Below are 20,246 nucleotides of genomic sequence, written 5' to 3'. Positions count from 1 at the left end.
AGTAAGTTACATGCATACCTAACAGTTCACAATGCCTGTGAATTGAAACTTGGGCAACAAAACACAGACCCCCACATTCCCTCTGGTCTAATTTATCCCAGATTCCTCACACTGGGCTATATATTTCTGCAGATATTTATATATCTGCTATAGGTAGATTCACTTCCACCTGATTTGGTTAACTAGACTGACTAGATTTTGTTTTTCATGCCTGTCATTTAAACATGGCCATTAGTTTGGGCAGACTTTTATTTTTTTAATCTTCAGAAATCAGTGATCTTAGAGTGATACAGATGAACACTAATTTTTCGTTTAAAAGGTAGGAGAACAAACTTTTACTAAACAACAACTCTCCCAGATACTATGAGGCACTTTGCATACTTCATTTCAGGTAATCCTCGGAGTATTTTATATGTAAAGAAACCCAGGAAGCACAGCCAGGAGTCACACCCATGTCTGTCTAAGTTAGGGTTTAAATCCTGGCTTTGGCCTCTTTGAACCTTGTACACTTGCATAAATGTTACCTCCCCCTCCAAATAAAAGTTGTAGAGTTCTTTTTCCATCTTGGCTTCAGCATGTATTGAAGAAACACTTTTTTCCTGTAATTATTCTTTATTGTATTGAATCAAAATTAAGGCATATAGGTGAAAGGGGGTTTATTTGACATAGGTTGACAGATTGAAGATTCTGGCCTTAAAGTTGCTAATTGGAGGCCATTGCTGAAGTCAAAGATAGAACATATGAATGTGGAATTAGCACTAAAACTTTTCAGGGTCACCAGGACTCTCATTTCCAAACTTCTATGAAAAACACGGGTATTTATTTTATTCACTTTAGCTCGTGGAGCAGGAGCTGTGTTGTTACAGAGAGGTCAACAGCACAGTTACTTTGGAGGTCCTTTTCTCAGGCTGTGTTCTTGTCTTCACATATCATCACACCTAAATCAGTGTGATGGGGTTCCAGATCTCTAAGACCTCAAAGATGGTAAATAATCCATTCAGTGATTGCAATACTTATCTCTTTGTCATAATATTGATATTTTCCCCCCATTTTTGGCATAGAGGCCCACAGGCTTACCTTGCATAAACTTAGTCAGCCTAGAAATAGTCATTTTTGCTATTTTCCAAACAGGTCATGTTAAACATACCAAAAAACACCACCACCACCAAAAACAACAAAAACCTAATGGCAACAAGCTCCCAAGGGTTCAAGAACTTGTGTCCCTGTTTGTAGATGGTCCATGCTCTCCACTTCCTCATCTATCATAATCTGCTGCCAGCTGGACCTTAGTATTTTATGTTTTATCAGCATCTTCTAGGACAGGCTCAAACTATAACCCAGGGGTAAGTCTGGCCGGCCACCTGAGTCTGGACCAGAATACAAGCAAAGAATTATTCTCACATTTTTACATATAAAATGTGCAATTGAAAAATAAAGAAAAATTAATACCAGCCTTCGGTAGGAACAGCTGCTCAATGTTTGCTCTTGACCCAGGGAGCCTGGAATATTTACCACCGGGCCTATTTTGGAATCGGTATTCGACCCCTCTTCTAGGAAATAATCGAGGTGGATGGCACAGAGCTTGCCAACTTGGCTGCTGCTCAGCCATTCTGGTGATGATGTACGGAAAGAGAGGACTGAACTCAGGGCTTGAAAATGAACAGTAGGGTTTCCTCCCTAGGGACTCTATACCTCCGGCTTTTCATGATCTACCTCACTTTCTCCTCTTTGGAAAATAATCTAATTTGGACGAGTCCCAGCTGTCTTCATAGTTTAGCTCTCCCATTCAGATATCTTCTGAGAAAAAACTTTTGCCCAGTTAGTCATTTAATTGTAAGAGCCCAGCAAAGACAGGTCTCCTGGGCAGGCTTCGGCCTGTCGTGTCTTAGTGCTGGATGAGGGACCAGGAAACTCATCTTGTCAAGATGGTGGCCTTATAGCTATGGAGTATCAGCTCTGTGCAAAAAATTTTTAAAAAGGTGCCAGGGATGCAGGATACAGGGGACAGACCTTTGCCCTAAAAATGTACATGGGTTTAATGGAGGACACATGGAAACAACTAATTAACATTGGCCCAGAAGCCATTACCTGGACCAAAATAAACAAAAGTGACATGCCAACAAGTTTTTATTATGTAGCCTTAAAATTAGGTAACTCTGCCTCATAGCTTTATGAAGGTTTTTATTTAAAGATTTCATTAAAACCTTATTTTTTTTATTATAAGAGTAATATATATTCAAAGCAGGAAAAGAAATTGCCAAACCACATGAAAGTAAAATGAAGAAAATGTAACAACACCTGTAATCTTATCTGGAGATATAAATATTATTGGCTTCTTAGTATTTGTCCTTTCTCCCTTTTCTCGGTATAGATAAATATATGCACATAGAGCATAACATACATACTCATATATAAGTTGCAGTTTTCACATATTATAGCTTTATAGTGTCATTAAGTTTTCTGCAGTATAATTTTAATGTACTATCTTGGCACATATGGTAGAAGACTGTAATTTATTTCACCAATCTGTTACTGTTGAATGTTTACTTAATTTTGCTTTTTAAAAAAAAACTATAAATAATATATAATGCTGAAAGGTGCATCCTTATTGTAAATCTTTGTGCATATGCATGATTATTCCCTTAGGACGCATTTTCAGAAGTGGAATTTCTGAGTTAAGGACCACAATCAATTTTAACACTTTTGATATAGTGCCAAATTTCTATCCCCCAAATGTTGACTTGTTTACCACTCTACTGGCTTTCCCTTTCATTCCTCCAAACTAAAGGTTGAGTCTTTGATGATTTCAATTAGATCCCAGAAAATTTGCTACATGGACAATCATTATATGAACAATGTGTGTATATATGTATAATGTATGTGTGTATAACTCAGCAGTATCTTGATAATCATCTTTAACAGCTTCCTTTAACCCTGCAACCAGCTTCCCTGTGGCTCAGATGGTAAAGAATCTGCCTGCAATGAGGGAAACATGGGTTCGATTCCTGGGTCAGGAAGGTCCCCTGCAGAAGGGAATGGCAACCCACACCAGTATTCTTGCCAGGTGAATTCCATGGACAGAGGGGCCTGGCAGGCCACAGTCCATGGGGTTGCAAAGAGTCAGACATGACTGAGCCACGAACACTTTCACTTTCACTTTAACCCTGCAACTTAGGGTTAGTTGTAGTTAATATCCAAGTCATACTTGTGACATCAAATTTATTTTTATTTTATTTTTTTAGTTAGGGACAAATCTGGTGAACCTAGGGACACATTAAAAACAAACAACAACAACAACAAAAAACACCTTGAGACCTGGATTTCAAAACCTGAGATGTATTTCAGTTGGCTTGGTTAATTTGAACTCAGGTTCCCTCAGCTAGCAATGACCTTGAATTTTTCAAAGGAAGGTAGCTTATATATTTTACAAATGTAAGCAGAATCCTGCATTAGTAAAGGTGGATTAAGTAACGCTTCTCTGGTTCCCTCTTGGGTGGGCAACGCGGCCGCTAACCCACACACATTGGCCCTCAAGCATGCGGTTCTCTCCAACAGGACCTGCAGGCGCAGGACCGCGCTCACCGCATTGGCCAGCAAAACGAGGTCCGCGTGCTGAGACTCTGCACCGTCAACAGCGTGGAGGAGAAGATCCTCGCCGCCGCCAAGTACAAGCTGAATGTGGATCAGAAGGTGATCCAGGCAGGCATGTTTGATCAGAAGTCTTCCAGCCATGAGCGGAGGGCCTTCCTGCAGGCCATACTGGAGCACGAAGAGGAAAATGAGGTACGGGAGAAAGCCGAGTCTAGGAAGTCAGTGACCTTGAGTCTCGCGAGGGTTAAGAAGGACCTCTTTTGTTCTTGAAAGCATTTCCTGGGCTGGCGTTAATTAAAATGAATAAATTAGCCTCTATCTTACCCCAATAAATTTCACAGAAAGCCTGTGAAACTTATCCAGACGAGTGTCTTAAAAGCAGCTGCTAGAGGGACCTGAAGGCTTGGCTAGCGGGTGCTTCCCTGGTTTCTGCCAGAGAGGTGCAACCTGCACGCTCGATTGTACTGTGAGTGCTGCCCTCTGTAGGGAAGACGCAGAACTGCAGAAAGGCCACTTGAAAGAAGCTGCTAGAGGAGGCTAGACAAAACGGAAGGGTTCCTCCTTGCCTTTTCTCTCTCCATCCTTCAGAGCCCTTTTTCTCTCTCGCTTTTTGATCAGGGATCACAGAACTTCAGTATGTTTGTAGGAGAATCCCTTGCAGCTGTCTTTAGCTCTTTGAGTCATACTTCTACTGGAAAAAGAATGACCTTAACCTCCACTCCAAATTCTTCTGTTAAGAGATGACCAAAGACTGAGAAAATTACTGACAAAAAGAAATCTCTTTTTATTTGCCAACATTGTTCCAAGAATGCATCACTTTTGTTTCTCTCAGGGAATCTTTGGGTAGCTGTGTTTTTTTAGATTGCTAGTTTTAGTCATTTGTTACTAAATTTTCATTCCCAAATGGGTTTGAAAGAGTTAAGAGATATAGTACTTATGTAATCTAGAAGACTATACAAAATACCAGCATCAGTCCTTATCATAAGATTGACTTGGGATGGACAGATTTGGTTTGGTGTGCCCATGTTTATAAATGGAAAAATGGGTTTGTCTTACATATTCATGTGGAATACTATTTTCATTGCATATATTAGATATACAGTTAACCTTTAAACAACACAGTTTGAACTGTGTGGGTCCACTTATATGCGGCTGTTTTTCCATACTAAATACTACAGCACTACATGGGCCTGTAGTTGGTTGAATCTGGGGATGCAGAGGAATCATGGATCCAAAGGGCCCCTTATAAGATATACATGGAGTAACCACAGTTGTTCAAGGTCAACTGTAGTTTGATTTTGCCTTAAGTAGAATGTTTTTTAAATCTTCTATAAATTATAAGCCAGATTCTTTCAAAAATCTCATTTACTTTTTTTTCTAAAATAAGTTGAAATGTGAAGTAGTTCTTGATATTTAAAAGAATCCTGAAATGAATCTTTTTGCAAATTGAAGAGCACTTTTCTGTTATGCCTCTTCACTTGACAGTCTTATATATTTGATTAGTTATCTGTTAGATTTCACTAAAATAATGAAAATGCATATGTATGTACATTCACACATATTTTTAAAATTTTGATCTTAAGTAATTTGCTACATATGATTCTAGGAATTAAATGTTTGATACAGATTTGATTCTCAAAATTGAGTATTTGATACAGATTTAGAATCAGGTTGTCAGGTGATTTTTTTCTTTTTATTGTTTGCACATATGGAAATTTAAAAAATAGAATAATAGGCAGAGTTGATATTCACCTAGGAGTTTCCATGACATTTTTGCTTGTTTTGTTTTATGTAGGCCTTATGGAAATAACCCTGACCTGCGTTAGCTGGAATCTACTGTTGCCTGTAGCTTTGCAACCTTCTGAGACCTCAGGGAGATGTTGACCTCTCCTAGTCCTCAGGGCACTTGCAGGACATTTGGTCCTGTCCAAAACATCCATTAAGACATCTGATCTATAAGACATTTGGTCCATACCAAAAGCTCTTTGATATTTGTCCAGAACCACTTGCTAGGGACCAAATATGCTCATGGACATTGTGGACAGGACCAAAGTTCAAGAACCTTTTGGGGTGGTCCAAATGTCTTATGAACATTTTGGACAGGACCAAAGGTCTTCTCACCCTGAGGGCCACCAGGTGGAGCCTTCAGTGGAATCTGATGCCAGTTGCTTCTAACTGAGCAGACTTGCTGGGGCTCCACACCCCTTCCAGGCTGTCTGTGTGTTGGACAAATGTTACCATTTTCTGGATAGCACATGTCCTGGTGTGAAGATGTCTGTGGACCCTGATCGCCTGCAGTCAGGGTCTCTGATCCTGAGTATCTGCAGCAGCTATCACCGTGGTTGATGGATCATGGAGCACTAGGGCATAAGGAACCCAGGCAGATGTATTGTCCACTTGCCAGCCAGTTTGTTCTTTGTGAAGGCCAGGCTTCTCACCAGTTTACAAGAGCATCTTTTCATCTTGGGCTTGGGAGAAGTCCAACCTGACACTATAAAGGCTATGAGGGGATAACATGATCCTAGGAATAAGGTGGACAAAGCCAGACATCTTTTCACCAGAGGATATACTAACCAAATTCTTTGTATCTTGAAGTCTCAGCCCACTCCAACTAGTCTATTTCTTTGTCAGATGAAATATAATAATGTATTTAGACAAATTGCCTTTCATCAAGAGATGAACTAGCATAGGTTTTTCACAAGTAATTTTATTTTGAGTCATCAGTTTTTATGTTACTGACTTACATTCATTTCTGACACAGTGTACCAGACGTTATCTTGGGACTAGACAGAGGCATCTCCTTTAAGCTGATAGGACACTCTTTCTAGAACAAGTTGCCCCATTTTGGATATATCAATATGACTTGGGAAACTGGATGTTTGAAGTTCTGGGTTTCCCTCTCTTCCCTCTGCTAAAACACTGAAATTCCCCATTTGATTTTTAACAAGCTCACTCAGCATATGATAAAAAGCATTTTGGACTATAAGTTTTGTAGTATCTACCCAACTTCTGGAATCTTTTAGGTGTGAAAACTATAGAATAACATTTCTAAAAAATTTGAGAACTGTTGGTTTCTGAGGAATTTTCAGATATGTAATGTGCCTTGGTCTAACACATTATAAAATGAAAATGTGACTGCTGCTGCTAAGTCGCTTCAGTCGTGTCCGACTCTGTGCGACCCCATAGACGGCAGCCCATCAGGCTCCGCCGTCCCTGGGATTCTCCAGGCAAGAATACTGGAGTGGGTTGCCATTTCCTTCTCCAGTGCATGAAAGGGAAAAGTGAAAGTGAAGTCTCTCGGTCATGTCCAACTCTTAGCGACCCCATGGACTGTAGCCTACCAGGCTCCTCCGTCCATGGGATTTTCCAGGCAAGAGTACTGGAGTGGGGTGCCATTGCCTTCTCCGAATGAAAATGTGAAGCCTTGGATAATTGCTTTCTCTACCTCATTTAAATTATTTTCATTAAGAAGAGTTTTGTGGGGGGTTTGTTATTGATACCTTTTGAGTTATGACAACTGCAGCTGTAACAGTAGCATAATAGTGCCCATTGAAATACATTGATTAAATGTATTTTAAAGGCTATGTATTTGACACATATATCAGTGTGATTTTTGTGGTCTTGCTTTGTGTCTTATCACTAAGTTTCACATACTTGTGTTCTTCATAAAACTTTGAAGATAAGCATTTATATTGGGCATAAGGTTAATGGAATTAAAATAATTAATGCTAGACCCATTCTCATGGGGATTTCCTTATTTAAATCCTACATCTACTCTGTGGAGTAAATGTCATGCCCATTTTACAGATGAGGTCATTCAGGCAGGGAGACAGTAAGTAACTTGTTTTAAAAGTAAGGAAATCAAGGGACTTCCCTAGTGGGCCAGTGGTTAAAACGCCATACTCCAAATCCAGGGAGCATGGGTTTGATCCCTGGTCAGGAAACTAAGATCCTGCATCCTGCATTGTATGGCCAAAAAAAAATTAACTAAAATTAAGGGAATCAAGATACACTCCCCTCCCACCCTCAAAAGAACTGGTATTTCTTAGAGTGTACTGTGTTTCCTGCCTAAACAGTTTTTGCTCTGGAAAGATGCTTTGAAATGCTTGCAAAATACTTATGGCAAGTGCTGTACCCAGTGACCCTTCTGTTTTCTTTCTGGCTTAAAATGGAGTCCCATTGGTCTGGAGAACCACCTCTGGAGATTCACCTTAGTTACTGGTACCTCACCCCAGTTATCCAACCTCTCTCCTGAAACCTGTTAATTCATTCTGTTCTGTTCTGTTCTGTTCTTAATCGCAGGAAGAAGATGAAGTGCCCGACGATGAGACTCTGAACCAAATGATTGCTCGACGAGAGGAGGAATTTGATCTTTTTATGGTAATGTCACAGAAAAGCATGGAAACAAATGCCTCATTCCCTCCCCCGCCCCTTCTCTGTTAAACACACGATGTCTGGGGCCTGTGTGCCCTGGCCAAATTTCATGTGTAAATCCTGAGCCTTTTCCTTCAGTTCAGAGGCTGCAAACTAGCTGGATTAGCCTGCAGACATATTTTGTTTGGCCCATGCTCTGTTTTTTAAAAATTTCAAGTCTGTTGCCAACACAAAAAGAATCCTGATTTCTGGCTTCTCTTGAAAAATGAGCATGGGCCGTAATACCAGGCCCACATCTGATGGAAGCATTTGGCTAGGGCTGAGTAGCAGCTGAACCCTCAGGACAGGCCATGTGGTCCCCAGCTTACCATAGACACACCCCCGCTTCCAGCTCATTTCTAATACGGGAAAGCATCCTTCAGGGAACCTGCCCTGCTCCTCCAGGCAAAGTTCACAGCTATCCCCTAGCTGTCTCCTTAGGGCTCCAAACAAATATGTTCCCTGGAGGCAGGCAGGGGGGACGGTAGGAGGACAGCAACTGAAACGACCTCCTCCCTTTTCTTATTGTTGAAGAGAGCCTCCCTAAGCAACCTTCTAGGTATGCATCAAGGTGTGCATGCTAAATTGTTTCAGTCATGTCCAACTCTTTGTGACCCTATGGACCATAGCCTACCAGGCTCCTTTGTCCATGGATTCTCCAGGCAAGAATACTGGAGTAGGTTGCCATGCCCTCCTCCAGGGGGTCTTTCTGACCCCAGGGTCAAACCCATGTCTCTTATCTCCTGCATTGGCAGGCAGGTTCTTTACCACTAGTGCCACCTGGGAAGCAACCTTCTAGGTCTGCATCAAGGTATAGCCTTCCCTTAAAGATCTAAATTGGCTGCCTTTCACTGGTATAACGCAGATGGAAAGAATCTTGACATTTGAAAATTTAATGTCCATGATGTTTCAACATTGACTTTCCAGGATACATAATCATCTGTAATCTTCCCCAAACCTGAATGTGATGTATGTCTCTGGCCTGCCACAAGGTCAGTAGGGAAGGGAGCAAGTCTCTTGGCTAGTGAGTGAGGCCCTCAGAAGTCATATTTGATTGTGTTCTTAAGGCATTAACTATAGCTATCTTATTTACCTCTGTATCCCCAGCGCTCAGACCAGTTACTGGCACATAATAGATGCTTAATAAATACTTGCAAAATTTCAGGCCTCATGAGGATGTCAGCATAGGTCAGGACCTATAAAATTGCAAGGCTCCACTCAATGTGTTTAATCTTTTGATCTTTCTAACATTTAGCCTGTTTGTGGAATGAGTGAATAAATGCTGCGGAACCCCCAATCAGAGCTCCCAAATTTGAAGCCCCCAGGTCTCAGACAGATGACTTGCATGAGGGAAGCAAGTGGACAGGGGTGAGTGGATGGTGCTGAAGGGTGAACAAAGGGAGTCACTTTGTCTCAGGGAGACAGAGCTGAAAGTCCCATGTAGTCAGAAATTCCAGCTTTTCAAGAGAAACTAAAAAGTGAGGTTTTTGTATTCACTCTCTGGATTTCAAGATGTTTGCAACTAAATTCAATTTTTTTTATTATAATTTAACACTTCAAGCCAAGTAAAATATGACCCTGAGCCAAATATGACCCACAGGGTTTGCAATTTCCACCTCTTCAGCCTAGACAGTCTGAGAAGGGAGTCCCAGCTGTGTGAAAGCTTATGTTATTTTTGTGACTTTTGTCTTGGGAACAGTGATTGTGCTCACACACAATGATTCAAGATAAAGGACAGGTAATTCTTTCTCAGGAAACTTTTAGGTAGCCACGGGACTAGCTCCTACCCTGGGATGCTCACTCTCCCCCTGCCCTTTAAAATGAACGATCCTACCCATAGTAAGGCCATTTTGAAGAAAAATGACAGAAAGAAGACTTTACCAGCGTGGTCAACACAGGGTGTTCGTAAAACCTTAATTTCTTAACTCAGACTGCTGATCACCACCTTTATAGATTATTCTCTGTTTGGGGAGATTAGAGATACACATAGGAAAGAGACTAATCTTTTCTCTCCTTGAGGAGCTTATGAAAATGTAGATGACTGGGGAACACCGAGGCAAGAGGCCTTCAGCTTCCTTGGCTGATCACTGATTGGCAATAATTCAGCACCACTATAGCCTCAGACACTCTTGAGGCCCTTGGAAAGGATAAGCTATCTGCCATTATTCAAATCAGATTAGGCCCAGAGATGGAGGTTTCCATCAGCAGCCAGGAAATAAGGGAAAAGGAGTACTTCTCTTTTCTGCCTTTCTGGCTGGATATTTGTAGAAATTGAAAGCCTTGGAAAAAAGAAAAAAAAATGGATGTCTGGCCAAGGCACAGCCTTCTTTTAACTGGGAACAGGTGAAGCTGGCTATGGAAGGCTTTTCTGTAGGCATTTTCATTTTGTGAACACTGTGCTGGTTTCTTAAAGGCTGACGTCTCATTTTTGGATAATACAGATTTTTGGTTTGGTTTGCTTTGGTTTGGTTTGCCTTGTGTTGGTTTTTTAAAGTCTTTTAATCAGCCTGCTGCCTTTGGCCAATTCACTATTCATTAGCACCTCCACCAGGGGGCAGGAAATCAAATTGAATCCTTGCCAGTTCAGATTAAAAACTGTAGTGAGAAACAAGAATGGAATGTGAGCTAGATTTGGAATTCAAATATTTATACTCTTAATCCACTATTTTTTTTTTTTTCCAAGTTAGCTCTGCCAGGCTCCTCTGTCCATGGGGATTCTCCAGGCAAGAATACTGGAGTGGGTTGCTATGCCCTCCTCCAGGGGATCTTCCCAACTCAGGGATCAAACCCAGGTCTCCCTCATTGCAGGCGGATTCTTTACTGTCTGAGCCACCAGGGAAGCCCATATAAAAGTAATACAGACATATTATTTGATTTTTGTATCCTAGGTACTGTAGTTAAATAACATACATTATGCAGATAATCTCTTTAAAATAAAACCTTTCTTTTGAACATTTTTTCTTGTTTTCTCCTTCCCAAAATGTGACTTCAGAAAGTTATCTCTTATACTAATTACCTATGAATTTTACCTAAAAAAGATTTTTGACAGGCCAAGATTCATGTCTGAAATGTTGTGCTAACATACTAACATTTTAAAAGCTTAAAAAAAGCTTTTAAGCTGCTCTTTTCCCTACAGAGGCATTATTATTTCCCCTTAAAAATAATCATACACATTAACATAAGGTTACTGGGTGTTAAGACAAACATATTCATGTAATAGCTAAATGATAAATTAATCTTACTTGAATACGAACTTCAGATTTTGTACTTGTCTTCTGTAAGTAGAAATCTTTGGGAAGAGTTACGGTCATAAAAACTTTAATCTTATTAAAAACTGCATCAAATTCTTTTTTTGCATTCTTCCTAAAAGAAAAAAAAAACAGTGCAATTTATTTTCTTTTATATTAGAAGAGAATTATTTTCTCATTTGTGGACTAATGCATGGCATAAGTCATTTTACAAGTCTTGGTATGGGAAATGCTAATCATATAACCAAAAATTGAAGTGGTGATCTTTTGCCATCTCTGTACAGTGCCTTAACAAAAAATGATTTTTCTTGAATATTACCTAATAACTATTAGGAAATTGCCTTGAGAGGCCCCTGTTTAGATTGCACTGTTAACTAAGCATCCTCTGTGTGCTGATTCCAAAGGTTTGTTGGATCCCATTTCTGATACCAGAGCATTAGGAGGCAGGATTAAGAGCAACCTCTCCAGCTAACTATAGCATATGACAGAACAGGACGGCCACACTATCTACCAATGGGACTCTGCCATGCTCTAAGCCCAGCCCATCTTGGGAATATAATGATTTCCAAAAATGTTGAAGCATAGTTTAAGGAACTTTGAACTTTAAATAGATTCTAAAGATCCAGTTTGGACTTGAGTAGAAATTATTTTTACATCCTGTTACCAGTTTTAGCACTTAAGAAAAAATTAATATTGAATTCCCATTTCAGTACAGTAGACGAAGGAAGAGGGAAAACGTAAATCATTTAATGGTTGATGGTCTGTTTGCTTGTAGAAATGGTCTCGCCAGTGATAGACACATATAACTAACATATACAGCAATTCAGTGGAGGTTTTGCTTTTTTTAACCATCACATTGTTTATTTATAGGTTAAAGGCAAATACATGGCACTTAATTTATTAACTAGTGCACTGGGTTTTTAAAAAGGAAAATAGGACATGGGGATATAGGCATTTTGAAGACTGTTGAAAGGAAGCCATTTCACTTACATCAGTTGAGATGAGATTTCCTTTGACGTCTGTCACTCTGTAGCCTAATATTTTCATAAGAGCTAAGCTGTTTGAAACCTGAAGAACTGAGGGATATTCCTCTCCCAGAGCCCAGGGTACACTGAAAATTGAATACATTCACGACTGACTGACTAATAAACCAGTTATGTGCTCAAGTGTCCAAGTCCAACTGACGGTGGCTATTTTATAGTGACACTTGATGACTAACTCTTCCTGGTTGTCTGATTAAAAGCATGAGCCCCATTGAGGTACAGGAAATTTTCTTAATGAACTTTCTGTTTTATATGCCTGAAGAATACTTTTACACCAGCGCAGCAATGAGCTATTTCACCAGGGCTCACATTTTTAACTCATTTTTTAAAAAATTGAAATATAGTTGATTTATAATGTTATATCAGTTTCTGCTGTTATATTTTTAAAATACACCCCCAATTTGAATTTTCTCACTGTTAAAGGGGAGCTTTTGTACCCACATAAACTAAGAAATGGACCGGGAGGCCTGGCGTGCTGTGGTTCATGGGGGTTGCAAAGAGTCAGACACAACTGAGCGACTGAACTGAACTGAACTGAAACTAAGAAAAGGAATTTTTTAAAGAGTATTTTTTAAGTACTTAAATAAATTTCAAAGATGGGTACAGGGGAAGGGAAGAGATTTTGGCCTTAGGGATGAGCTAGAACAAGTCAGAACATAGAGGCTCCATGGGAGATGCCGAAGGGACCCTGCAGCCATAGGAGGTGACTTATAAAGAGACTTACCTGTTTAAGTCTACACTGTACAGAATCCCCTTGCCCTTTGGTGAGACTTCTGTTCATCCCTCCAGCGCATGGACATGGACCGGCGGAGAGAGGATGCCCGGAACCCGAAACGCAAGCCCCGCCTAATGGAAGAAGACGAGCTGCCCTCGTGGATTATTAAAGATGACGCCGAGGTGGAACGGCTGACGTGTGAAGAGGAGGAGGAGAAGATCTTTGGGAGGGGGTCTCGCCAGCGCCGGGACGTGGACTACAGCGATGCCCTCACGGAGAAGCAGTGGCTGAGGGTAGGTGTGGCTTTCTCGACTTCCTGCTCTTTGGGGCGTTGTTGGCTCGGTGAAATCAGAGGCCTGTGGCAGGACCCGTTTGAGGGGGACTGGTTGTCCCTATGAGGGGAAGGGGCTCCTGAACACAGATAAGTCATTTTGCTCTTGCAGTGGAGTCATTCTGCATTTCATTGGAAGATAATGAGGAGTTGTTTTGCGAGAGCAGAATTGGTCACTGGAAACTTAGGATTATGACAGCTATGAGACCTGCTAATGTTTTATGATTAAAACATCGTGATTGCCTGGTCATGCCTCACTTGGAGTTAGAATCAAAATGTGGAAGGGGGCTTTAGAAGTCTTTTTCATTGTTCCCCCTCATTTCATGTTCTTTAATCGGAGTTTCACTTTTGCAAGTCTTGCAGAGAGAGTTCAGGACAGCAGTCTCTTCTGACTACATTGCTGTTTCCTAGACCCACATAACATTAGCACTGGAAGGTGCCTTTGTACTCTCTTGGTTTTGCTGAGGTCCAGAGAGATTAGGTGACTCTGCAAGGTCACACAGCTGGCTAGAAACAACAGAATCAGTGAGTGCTGATGCAGTTGGGGGCTTGATGTTGGCTTGATCTGATCCGTCCCTTGCAGATGCAGCCTGGGGCCTGGGACTCGGGTCACTGACACTTGGAAATGGTATTCTATAGTTTGGATTGTTTTTTGTTTCCCTGCTTTGGAAAATGTCAATTCCTCATTTTGACTGAGGTCTGCGATCTCAGACTGTTTGAGTACAGAAATATCAAACTGCTCCTAGGAGCCACGTGTGTGAGTGCCCAGGTCAGCGTGACTCTTCCCTTTGAAGGCTTAGCCGCACTTTCGTTATTGGACACAGACTTAGAACCAAGGCAGACAGAACAGTCTGGGATGTGCATTCCAGGCAGGGCCGATAAATGCGCGCTGGAAATAGTAAGCATGGTTGGGTGAAAACCAAACAAAATAGAAGCTGTTTTTGTGAGTTGTTCATTTTATCAGAAGGGAATGCAGTTCCAAAGCTTTGTAAAACATGGATTTTAGGACCCAGGCTGTAAGTAGGTAGGTGGGTCGGAGGGCCATGGGGGAAGAGTTTTGAGATTGGATATCGCAAGCAGACATGTCTCGGCCCCACCTGAGAGGTGATATACTCAGGCTGTCGTATGATGAGAGAGAATGACCTGAATTTTGAAACGATTGAAGTCTGTGGTATCCTGAGAAGAAAGCGACAAGGAAAGCGTTGCTCATCTCTATGGTTGAACAATGACATGTGAAATGTGTGGTGGTTTTACTGTCACATCCAAACATTCCAGTGGCCTCAGAATATGGTTTTATGAGTTTCTTTTGTTTCACTATTGTGAGGTTGTAGTTGCATAATTAAGATCCATTCGCTAATGGGAAGAGTTTTTGCTTAATACTCATTTCTGAGCTGGGGGAAATTCTTTTCCCTTTCTCTTTTATGTGAGCAATAAATTAACTACCTGGATATTATTATAGGAAATGAGACAACAAGCTAGGCCAGCATTTTAAAGTCTGTCTTATATATGTATAATTTCCAGACACTACAAGCAAAATAATCTTGTTTATTGGGCAAGAAGGTAGCTGAATGTATCCTTTTAAAATAATCAATGGAAAATGCTCTTCTAGTAAATAGAATTATGAATCCTAGAAAGTTTTCAAGGTTAGAATACCTCTTTTTTCTCTTCTTCAGTTTATACCACTGATGATGAGCACTGTGCTACCACACAGTAGAAACTCAATGAATGCTTGTGAAGATGAAATGATAAACTTACAAGAAGAAAGTAGAAAGTTACTAATTTACCAGTCATGTTAGGGTATTATTGTATATTTTGTAGACTTCCTTTTTTTTGTCTAGTGTTTCTTCACTCGGTTCACATCCTTTTGTCTATCTAACAAAAGGAACATGTATGTCTAAAAATGGAAAACTAGTTTGTTTTATAAAACTATGCTATGAAATTGACATCCATAATTTTCACCTTAAGGTGCCTCACAAGATACCAAGTCACCCAAGAAGGATAAAACTGTTCTCAGGGCAGCTTTATTGTAATATACCTTTTTGTAATCCCATCTCTTGGAAACTGTGTCTCCATATTCAGTGTGAGTTGATAACGTGCCATTAACCAGGCCACGCGATTAATGCAGGATGCCTCATGGCCTAAGCATTCAAACAGGTGCTTACTGTCCGTCGTTCGTTTACTTGTTCACCAGCAGCCATCCTGTTTAATATCAGCCTATTAAGCTCTTTCTTGATAATAAAATTTTATGCAAGGGGCTCTCATGGGCCTAAATGTGCAGAGATGTTCTCCACTGGCTGATGATTGAACACACTGGGTAAACCTAAGCAACGCAGCCTTGAAAGGGAACTTGGCAAAGACTGTTCTATAAGAAATGCTGTAACAGGGCTAAAATAATTCTCCCTTCTCCTGGAAATGTTGTACAAAGCCGGCTTGGCAGAGGCATCGGAGATACATAGAATCCCTGAGTTTGAAGACAGCTCAGTGGAACAGCTCGCCGTCCTGCGCTTAAATCACATCCTCCTCTGCAGCACCCGTGCCAAGAGGCTGACCATCCGTAGAGGAGACACTCTGCCTTTTGTCTGCACAGCCCTTCCAGTGGTCAGCCCCAATGGTTAGTTCTTCTTCCCTTTGAACAGAATCCTCTTTCCTTATAGCTGCTGCTCGCTGGTCCTGATGCTATTCCCTGGGGGTGAACAGAACAATATTTTTTCTGTTTTCAGCATCACCTCCCACTGGATGAAACATCTGAGGACTCAAATGCAGTTAGAATGAACTTCCCTACATTCCTCTTTCTTTGGAGCTTTCCTCATCGTCCAGGGCCCAACTTTATTGCCACCACCCCTTTGACCCCTTCACAAGTAAACACTAATCGCACTTCTCCTCATACTCTCACTTTTCTTGGCCTCTTCTTCAGTAACAGCTCAAATCCAATTTGCTAGTTTTCTTGGTCATTGTTGACATACCTGCTTTCCCGATTCATTAATACGCTGCATCTTGATTGGACTTCCGTGTGCAAATAGTAAGTGCCCATTGATTGCCAAGTGAAATAGCCCAGGATTGATGTGTGAGAGTATTGCCGCAGGTAGTGTTCACTCCGGCAGTGAATGGACCTAAACCTGTCCTATTCGTGGGCCTGTCCAAAAGAGTAAGTAGAATTGTATTTCTCAGGTAAAAATTGAAGGTGGGTGTTTCTGCTTGGTGGAAGCAACCGTTCCACCTGTGGCTGTTCAGGGATCCAGGCTGAAGGGCCTCTGTCAAGCTTCGACATCTCCATCCCCTTGAGCTGGAATTGGGGGACCCAGCAGAGAGTGGGATGTGTTGAGTTCTAAGGACTCTAAGTGAATGGGCCTCCGTGACTTCCACTCACATCCCGTTAGCTGGAACTCCATCATGTGACCGTGTTAGCTATAAGGGCAACTGAGAACTGTGGTCTAGCTATGAGCCCAGGAAGGTAGGATTTTGGTGACGAAATAGCAGTGTCTGCCTGAGAACACTTAGGTTGCATTGAAGTGCTATGGCCATTTTCTTTGAAAATTTTATTATGGTTTCATCACAAACAGATTTTATTTTATAATCATAGTATGCTAAAAATTCCCACAGTGTCCTTTAGACAATCTGTTGAGTTGGAAGATTTAAAAAACTTTTCTGTATTCATGTTATTTTAAGTGAAGAGGATCACAATTTCAAACAAAGCTTAATTTGATTTTTTTTTTTTTAAGGTTCTTAAAATTGTTTTGAAATTCCTGTTTCCATTAAGAAAACCTTAATTTCTTTGATGTTAGGCAGTCTCAAGTGAACTTCCTCTTTTGGGGATAGTCAGGTCAATGTCCATGCCTCCCGTGGGCTTTTCTTCTCCCCTTCTAGGGGTTCCTTGCCATCTTCCTTCCCAAGATGGCATCTGGATGAAGGTAGAAGCTGGGGTTTCATCATGACATTGGGGCAGGTGCCCTGTCGTGTGGATCTCTGCTGGGCTCAGAACAGGACTACCAGTCTGTCCTGTCGCTGGAGGTCTTGAGATGCAGCCAGTCCCATATTCTGGTGTCTGATGACACGTGCTGTTAAAGTCTGGGGTCCTGGCCAGTCTGCATTGCTCAGCTTTCCTGAAATCTCATGAAGACTCTCAGCTTCTCTGGCCTCTTAGTGCTCTCAGCTCTTTGGCGCACTAGTTGGGAATCTGAAAACTCTTGGTCGCTTTCTTCCCATTGTGCTGGAACATCCAGGAGAGTCCAGCCCCTTTTTGTAAAAAAAATCACAGTCTCACCATCAAGGAGTTGTCAAGCCTGAAGCTTCTAGAATCTGATAGTTGGGTGAGTCAGGAAGCTCTTTAAAACAAGCGATACAAAAATGCCTTACTTTTGCAAAATCCGTCAAAGTATCTGACTATATGAATGCACTGTGAGGGACCTTCCTGGAGCCTTGGGAGGTGCTGGTAAAGTGAGAATCCTAAAGCCCACACTTCATGGCCTTCATAGTAAATCTACCTCTAGGCATTTTTGTTGGCTCATTCCTCTTGCTCCCTGCACCGCCCCCCCCCAAAATATACCAGGTTTGGGGCCTGAAGAGTGAATATTCCATTTCAGCCCTTGCTAGGTGTATTGCAAGTCAATCTGATATGAACTACCTGGAGTTAGACTCCACAATTTAAAGGGCTCCGTCCCCAGTAAGACTGGGCTTACTTTGGTGGCCAGCCACACTTCAGGGACCCCTGGGCCACCCGCACTACTGCTCGACTGACTCTAAATCCAAGGGGTTCTCATGACCCTCCTCAGGTTCAGTAATTTGCTACAGTGGATCCAGAAAGTACCACTGGTGGTTACAGCTTTGTTATGAAGGATACAAATCAGGAGGGCCAGCCAAGTGAAGCAGCACACAGGATGGTCTCAGGGAGGGCACCCAGCTTCCCTGCCCTCGCCTCATGGAACCAGAGGGCACCCCCCGCCCCGGCACAGTGGTATGCGCACCAACCAGGAAGCTCCACTGAGCTTCCGTGTGCAGAGTCATCACTGGAGTCTCCTCCCCATGGAGGGAGCTGGCACGGTGGCTTATACTACAGGTGACCAAGTCCTCAGGGCTCATGTCTTACCTCTCTTCCTCTTAACCCCCTTTTCCTCCTGGACAAAAGGCTCTCTATCCTGCCTTCCTGTCACATTGCACCTTCCCATACACACGTGGCCTGGCCATGGTGCTCTTCACTGTGGCTTCTAGAGCGGTTCTGGGGATCTGTGTCCAGCAGTCTCACCTCTTTATTGCAAAGAGCCTTCAGAATTGAGGAAACTCCTCTCCATCATCCTGATTTAGACTGCTGTCTGCTGGTAGGACCACATGTCCTATTGTGGAAGTCAGTGGTGGTGTTTTGTCTTTTTTTGTCTTTGCATATTAACTTTGCCCTAATCCTACTCAAGGCAATAGGTGGCTCCCCTGAACAAGGAATGGTCCCTTGAGAAAGCGTGGAAGAGAATATTAACGTGGTTTTAAAAGTATTATGTCCATTACCATTTTATAGCTTTCCCGTGGAGTACTCACAATGGTAACAGTGCTGAACTACGTATTGTGTGTGTGTGTTTCCACATAACCGATAATTGGCTTATGTTGATAATTTCTTGGAAAAACATCTTTGAGGGCAGGCATTCGTAGACCTAAATTGGCAGACGTCAGATGAGCCCTTTGGGCCGGGTGTTTCTTACATGCACGGGCTGTGATGTTCCTAGTATGATAATCATGACTGAGGCAGGTGCCCCGTAAAATTGGAGTGTCTGTAAAGCTTAACAGTGGGCGGAGGGTGAATGATGGAATGCCTGGCTTTCCTATTCTTCCTGTTCCTTTGGTCCTTCTGCCAACTTCAGAATCCTTCCCTCCCTAAACATTTAGTGACATCCCAGAATTTATTTAATTGCTGAGTGAGTGATTTGTGCCCCGCAGCACTTGAGGATAATTGGAATGCAGCCTAAATGATGTGCTCTGTATAATATTTCATTGCCAGCCTGATGGAGGAAATGAACTTTGGAGTCTGCTTGTGTTTCACAGTGGATCTGATGCCTCAAAACTGTCATTTGAAAAGATTCCTTACCTGCTGGGGTCTCTTCTCATGGTGTGGTCCTTACATATAAGTGTAAGGATGTATCTTTTGGTTTTGTAAGCTCCTGGTGATGGTATGAGCTCTGTTCCTACATTGCCCTGTACTGTCAGTCCCCAGACCATGTTATCTAAATGATGGGGCTAAGACTCACATCCTTGGATCTTTCAGCCTCACAAGAGAGACAGCTAGTTTTAGAAGCCCTAGGATTTCCAGACCTTAAGGAAAGGCAGCACAGAACATCTTTTCCCCCTCAACCAGTGTGTCACCAGATAAGAGCTTGAGTTTCCCACAATTTTGGTGCCAGAATGACATCTCCGTAGTTAGGTTTGTGTGTGTGTTTAGGTGCTAAGTCATGTCCGATTGTTTTGCAACCCCATGATCTATAGCTCTCCAGGCTCCTTCTGTCCATGGGATTTCCCAGACAAGAATGCTAGAGAGGGTTGCCATTCCCTACTTCAGGGGATCTTCCTAACCCAGGGATTGAACCTGTGTCTCCAGCACTGGCAGATGGATTCTTTACCGCTGAGCCACCTGGGACTGACCACCAAAAGAATTTTTGGTGAGGTCTCCCCTTTCCACAGTGCACGGTGGAGACACCAGAGAAGAGACTTCTGAACCATAAAATAGTAGAGGAAATCAGTGAAATAAAATGTGACACCTCTTAGTGGAGTTTACCTGTCTGTCTTGAAAGGCTATGCAATATCAGGGTGCAAATACAGGAGGAGGTCTGTTTAGTCAGCTTTCCATTATAACCAACCTCTGCCAAACCCTCCATGGGAAAAAGACAGAGAAATCCACCAAGAGTTAGCCACGAAGATCTGGAAAAAGT

At 42.0% G+C, this 20,246-nt stretch overlaps 1 protein-coding gene across 41 annotated transcripts in view; it reads left to right on the top strand.

Annotated features, from left to right (window-relative positions):
• Positions 1-20,246, top strand: part of SMARCA2 (SWI/SNF related BAF chromatin remodeling complex subunit ATPase 2) — a 189,352-nt gene that overhangs the window by 111,973 nt on the left and 57,133 nt on the right. For all 41 annotated transcript variants that reach the window (XM_081502976.1, XM_081502968.1, XM_081502889.1 and 38 more), the window contains 3 exons: positions 3,556-3,783; positions 7,894-7,971; positions 13,085-13,303. In XM_081502976.1, coding sequence (XP_081359102.1) covers positions 3,556-3,783; positions 7,894-7,971; positions 13,085-13,303 — 525 coding nt within the window. The remainder of the gene's footprint in view (positions 1-3,555; positions 3,784-7,893; positions 7,972-13,084; positions 13,304-20,246) is intronic.

This window comes from Giraffa tippelskirchi, chromosome 1 (assembly GCF_054371585.1).
Source record: "Giraffa tippelskirchi isolate mGirTip1 chromosome 1, T2T-mGirTip1v1.2.pri, whole genome shotgun sequence".
NCBI classification, from domain to species: Eukaryota; Metazoa; Chordata; class Mammalia; order Artiodactyla; family Giraffidae; genus Giraffa; species Giraffa tippelskirchi.
The sequence above is the reverse complement of the archived record's forward strand: the minus strand, read 5'-3'. Positions and strand labels throughout refer to the sequence as shown.